General features: G+C 43.6%; 1 protein-coding gene across 1 annotated transcript; it reads left to right on the top strand.

The window, feature by feature from the left end:
* Positions 1-1783: 1783 nt before the first annotated feature.
* Positions 1784-6337, top strand: LOC121162845 (vomeronasal type-2 receptor 116-like). Its single transcript, XM_040990082.1, has 4 exons — positions 1784-2677; positions 3623-3850; positions 4156-4279; positions 5424-6337. The coding sequence occupies exons 1-4, from the start codon at positions 1784-1786 to the stop codon at positions 6335-6337; spliced, it is 2160 nt and encodes a 719-aa protein (XP_040846016.1).
* The last annotated feature ends 310 nt before the right edge of the window (positions 6338-6647 follow it).

Genomic DNA, 6647 nt, shown 5'->3' with positions numbered 1-6647 from the left:
AAGGCCAGTTAGGAAAGGCCACTGTTCCTGCTAGGACAGGAGGCAAACTGTCACTTGGACCCATTGGTATGCACGAAACCTGGCACTTGGACGGGTTCTGATGGAGGAGCCCAGGAAACTCCTCTGGCAGGACACAGACCCTGCAGGTCAGCGCAAGAAATATGGAAGGTAACAGCCAGGAGGTCATGGAAAGTGTCCCAGTGGCATGCATTTGACATGGTTCGGGGGCAGACCAGGCTGAATCTGTTCACGTCATCCACTGGTAAATCCGAATGCCAAAACAGAGTATGGGTCGAACCAGGTCCGGGTTGTGACAAAAGCAATACACAATTTGGAATGCCAAGGTGAAGTATCATGAGCCGAATGCAGCCACAGCGCCCAACCAACACACGGGTCTTAGGGTGGGTGGGAAACTGGATGGGGCTTCTTCCTCTATATCCCCCCTTTACCTAAGATACATGAAGGAAGTGGTATGAAATTGATGGTCTTGCCCACTTCCCTTTAGCCCTTGAAGCTTTTTTACCCTAATAAAATATGTAAAGATTGTCAAATATAATAAAAATATATATCTGTTTAGAAAAAGATACATTTATGTGTCCACTTGAAACCCCAAACAAGGGAAAAGTGAGAGCAGGGACTAGGCATATATAAGAGCAATCAAGGGTCTTTGATCCACTGTTTCAAAACCCACAGTCACACAGCAGGTAGGTCTGATCCAGGCACAGCCATGAGGCATGTGTCACTTGAGTTGTCCAATATGGCAGCAAAATCCTAGTTCTTAGGTCATACTTGACTATCTTGATGGACATATTAGCAGGAAACTAGATCAGAAGCTGATTAGCCTGGATTGGAATGGCTGCTCTGACATGGAATACTAGCATGGAAATCATCACATTAACTCACAAGCCCATGGCAGTGTTGAGATTATATTGGAGCAATTTGTATTCTTGATTGCAATGGCAGATTTTCTCAGCCTTTTCAATGACCATGGCACATAATCATGCATTCAGACATATTTCCGTCCATGTTTATTTGAGGAGAGAGGCAAACAAAGAGCACCCATCTTCTGCTGTACACACATGCATGACAGATGTGTAGAGCCAGGAACTCATTCCAGTGACCACCATGACTCACTTAATTAAGTCACCATTACTGCCTTCCCAGACTTACCTAGCATCTCAGAAAGATGTCACCAGGGACCCCCAACCTGAGTCAGAATCAAGACGTGTGCCTTTCAGACATAGGCTACCTTGTCATCACAAGGAAATTTGCATGGGAAAATTTCTCTGTCCCCAATCAAATTGGGTTTAATGAGGATATTTGAACAGATACAATAATTTCTATCACTGATCAGTTACCTCCAAATAACAGGAGTTAATACAGTAGAGATTTCTATCTGAACTATAGTCGATTCCAAGAGTGGCTGCTCTGTTCTATCAATGACAATCCATTAGGAGATGGGAAGCAGAAGGATCATGGTCCCAGCACAGGTCACAGACAAGAAACAGGAATGGATGTACTTTCTTTAAAGCTATGAATGTAACTTCTATGTATTGTCTGGAAGCAATGATCACCTGAACCATGGTCTTGTCTGTGACCAGGAGAGTAGCAAGTTTCATCTCTACTGCACACTTCCTCTTCAATAAAAAAAAAAAAAAGTGAATGATTCAAGTCCACCCTGGGATAACTGTGTTCATTCAAGTATATTTCGCATACTCAAGAATCACATGGGTTGATTTTGATTTTTTTCTTTTTTCAGTTGACCTATGGCCCTTTTGATCCCATGCTAAATGAGAAGAAGCAGTTCCCATCCCTCTATCAGATGGCCAGCAGTGACAGCTCTCTGGGCATTGCAATGCTGTCACTGCTGCTGCATTTTGGCTGGACATGGGTGGCGCTCTTTGTGTCTGATGACATGAAAGGAGAGCAGTTCCTGCAGGACATCCAAGCAGAGATGCTGAAGAGAGGAGTCTGTGTGGCCCTGACAGTGAAGCTCCCTGTCACCAAGAGGCTGTATCAAGAGAGTGATCTGACTTTCATGAGCAGGATCCAAGCTTCAACTGCAAACGTGCACATCCTCTATGGTGATGTAAGGGCCCTCATTACTGTGGACATTTCAGTGGAATTCTTTCTAACCATGGGGAAGGTGTGGGTGATGGCATCCAAGTGGGACATCGTTGTGTATGAGACAGACCACATGCTGCACTCTTTGCATGGAGGCTTCTCATTTTCCCCCCACAGAGAGGAGATCCCTGGCCTCAACAATTTTCTCAAGACAGTGGAGCCTTCTCTCTTCCCAGAGGACTTTTACTTCAATAAATTATGGCTCTTGCATCTGGACTGCTCACCAGCAGGGTCATTTTATGGACGCATTGGAAACTGCTCACCAAATGCATCCTTGGAGTTTCTTCCACCATACATTGACCTGATGACCCTCTCTGACTCCAGCTATTTAGTCTACAATGCTGTGTATGCAGTGGCCCATGTACTCCACGCTATTCTGATGGAGAAAATGGAGCTGGGATCTCTGGGAGAAGCAGCCCAGCCAATGATTCTTCCCTGGCAGGTAACCCTCCCTCAGATCAACTTAGATATTGACCACTTGATGTACTCAGCTGGTGTTCCTTTGGAATACAACACCATGACACATCTTTTACATCAAAGTCAGCAATATCAGGTATAAGAAAGATGGGATCATTTCATGAGTTGCATTTCCATCTGTTGTTGTCTGCTATGGCTGGAGATCCCATTCATTGCAGATCTTGTGTATTAACTTTGTAATTAGAAAATTATTTAAAATGTTCTAGTGTAGGATGCAGTGCTACCAAAGATCCAGTGAAATATGGGATGAAGTTTGAAAGAAAAAAATAATTGTCACACCAAAGCCAAGCATTGCTTTATCAAAGTTAAAATATAGAGAGATGTTGGCCAAACATTTTTTCCTTTCCTTAAAATTTTTCTTTATCATATTGAAAATTCTGATATTTGTGACTGATTAATCATACGCAGGTATTCTATACATACATATATATGAATGTTCCTGGAAACTTGCACATTCATATCATAATGAGTGAAATTGCAGATAATGTTCTTATTAAGGGGAAGTAGGGTAATGTCATTTATAAGGCAGGCACAGTGGCTCAATACATTACCTGAGTGTCATCCTCATAGTTTATACACAGTGCAAACCAATTTCTAAAAATCAGGGAAATGATATTTATCTGGTTGGCTGGTGTATTTCTACCAGTCCAGAGATCCCCAGCTCATTACATTTTGTTGCAAATGTTGACCCAATATGACAGAAGTAATAGACCATGATGAAATGAGATACATTTGTGAGCATAGAAATGAATTGCCTACAGTTTCTTTGAATGATAGAATATGGATTTGAGCTATTAGACCCACTTCCCTGCAAAAGTACAGAAGGCATTTCTTACAAATGAGGAACAGGAGTTTAATTCATCTGAACTCAGGAAATGTTTGAGCATCCAGAGAAAAGTCATGCCCTATCAAATAAGAGAATCTGGATACTGAGCACAACAAAGAAGCCTTGTTCAGCACCTGTGCCCAACCACAACTGACTTGGATACTCTCCTTGTCTCCAATTCTGCCTGTCCTCCAGCTCCACCCAGTTCTGAGGAAACTCAAGTTCAGAAACAGTGCTGGAGATGATGTATCCATGTGTGAACCAAGACGTGGCATGGCACGTTATGATATCCAGAATGTTGTGAATTTTCCTGCTGGATTGAGCTTGCTGGAGAAAATTGGAGAGTTTACCTATACCAGTTCACATGAGCAGGGGCTGCTCATCCATGAAGACCTGATAGAATGGCCTACTGCCTTCAAGGAGGTATGGTTCTGTTTGGATGTATGATACCTCCTGGGAGATCTGAATGGAGCTGTTTGAAAAAAAAATTGTGAGGTGAATACTGCTAGGTTCTGTTGTTGTAATTGAGAGAGGCTTAAAGAAGCAGCAATGGCCATGATGTCGTGCTGCAATGAATGCATAGAAAACATCTCCAATTAGGGCGAGAGGATTCAGTTGTGACCTTCAAGTGAAAATGAAATGTATGTTGTGAGAGTGAATACACTGACATGCTTTGGAGTGGCTGATAACGCAGCAAATCATGCCCACGGTTTCTCTTTCCCCTTCAGACTCCTCAGTCTGTGTGTAGCCAGAGCTGTGGTCCAGGATTCAGGATCTTGCCACAGGAAGGAAGACCCATCTGCTGCTACACCTGTGTGTTCTGTCCAGAGAGAGAAATGTCCAACCAGACAGGTAAAGTAGGTAGAAATTCCAATGCATATAGCTTTACTTTCCTAATCCTTTCTCCATGAAAGGAAAACAAAAGTGTTTTGCAAGCTATGTGGGTGTCAAATGCACCATAGCTTTCAATGCACAGATGCATTTGTTCATGCAATCTATCTGTTTAGATTCATTGTAGCCACTTGTGTATTTATCTGGCATTCCTTAGAGTAATGCCCTCCTCAGCACTCATTCAGAATGGTATCAGTGCCTGCCAGAAAAGAGTCCTCATCTGAATGATGCAGCTAGATAAATTGCATTCTAACTAAAACATGTCAGTGTCATAATCACCAGTTTTTCATGAGCACATAGAAACTTGATTAGAACATGTTTTGCATCCCAGTTCAGAAACATGTGGAATAGGTTCAGCTTGTGTGCATATCACATTTACATGAGGATGGATCAGAACTGTGTTTTAATTAATTGCCACACACCTAATGGCACTTTGAGTATATAGTAAAATCTTTTAAAGAACTGATATGCCTTTACTTGAAAAATAGAATTATTTCTCCATCAATAACTTGATGAATATCACAAATCATGCAGATTTCCTACAATTACATCTATATTCAAATCCAAATTTTGTTTATTCAGTAAACTAAAACACAGCATCACATAGAAAAATGATCAAAAGTTTTCCAAGAGAATGAAGATGCTAAATGAGTGTGCACATGTTCTGTGGTTTACCATATGAGAACTGAGAGCATTGGTTTTAATAAGACTGCCATAGTTGTTTGCCTCTGCTCACATCTGGGAGAGAAGTTTCTAAAGTTGATGTCTCTAGGCAACGCACAATGGTGACACAGGCCTTGACATGAAGGAGCCTGAAAGGATGGATGAGATGAAGGCTGGAAGAACCCATGTCCAAGGGGTCCTCATCAGGTCACAGAATGAGCCTACCTTAGCCCATGTCTGTTAAGATTTCTTTGAATGTGTTTGTTCCCATCAGCAGATGAGCACTCTGAGTGTCAGAAAGGTAGAAATAGGTTCAAGTGTGTCCTAGAACACAGCACAACTGATCCATATTTAAGGCACACTGCAGAGCTGACCCATTTTCACAACAGGGAATGATTCTGAATTTCCAAAATGGACACCCTGACTCTACCTCTTCCAATAGATGCAGAGCAGTGTTTCCGGTGCTCAGAGCAGGAGTACCCAAACTTGAACAGGACTCACTGCCTCCCCAAGCTGGTGACATTCCTGGACTTTGAGGATTCTCTGGGTACTGCTCTGGCCTGCATGGCTCTGACCCTCACTCTCCTCACTGTTATGGTGTTGGGGCTCTTTGTGAAGCACCGAGACACACCCATCGTCAAGGCCAATAACCGCAACCTCAGCTACATCCTGCTCATCTCACTCCTCCTCTGCTTCCTCTGCTCCTTCCTCTTCATTGGCCGTCCCAACACAGCCACCTGCCTCCTAAGACAAATCACATTTGCCCTGGTGTTCACAGTGGCTGTTTCTGCTGTGCTGGCCAAAACCATCACTGTGGTTCTGGCCTTCAAGGCCATGAAACCTGGAAGGACCATGAGGCGATTGCTGGTGTCAGGAGCCCCAAACGCTGTCATTCCCATCTGCTTCCTCATCCAACTGACTCTCTGTGCCATCTGGCTGGCAACATCTCCTCCCTTTGTGGACACAGATGCACACTCTGAGCATGGACACATCATCCTCTTGTGCAACGAGGGCTCCATCACTGCCTTCTACTGTGTGCTGGGCTTCCTGGGCTCATTGGCCCTGGGCACCTTCACTGTGGCTTTCCTTGCCAGGAAGCTGCCTGACACGTTCAATGAAGCCAAGTTCCTGACGTTCAGCATGCTGGTGTTCTGCAGTGTGTGGGTGACCTTCCTGCCTGTGTACCAGAGCACCAAGGGGAAGGTGATGGTGGCCGTGGAGGTCTTCTCCATCTTGGCCTCTGGTGCTGGGCTCCTGGGCTGCATCTTTGTCCCCAAGTGCTACATCATTCTCCTAAGACCTGAGAGGAATTGTTTGGAAGGTTTCAAGAAAAGAACATGCTCTAGGGGATTCTAATACATATTTTTTTCTTGTTCTGCTGTCATATTGTGAGACGTATGAGCCTACACGCATTATTGAACTTACATGCACACCATACATATTAATAAGTAAAATCATTTGCTTAAGAGATTGTATATACAGCATTTAGCGGAGTAATCTGAGTTAATGACATCATGTTTGGTCTCTGTTCCTGGTCTGTACTTCTGATGCCTTGGGTCCCTGGAAGGAAGTGCTGAAGGCTCATATGCCCTGGTTCTTATTTGCCCAGGTGAGGATACAAATTTTGCACCTTGTTGGTTGTAGTCACAACCCTGATGAGTCATTG

This window comes from Ochotona curzoniae, unplaced genomic scaffold (assembly GCF_017591425.1).
Source record: "Ochotona curzoniae isolate NIBS_2020 unplaced genomic scaffold, NIBS_Ocur_1.0 contig_576, whole genome shotgun sequence".
Taxonomy (NCBI): domain Eukaryota; kingdom Metazoa; phylum Chordata; class Mammalia; order Lagomorpha; family Ochotonidae; genus Ochotona; species Ochotona curzoniae.
Note: the sequence above shows the minus strand (reverse complement) of the source record. Positions and strands in the feature narration are given on the sequence as shown.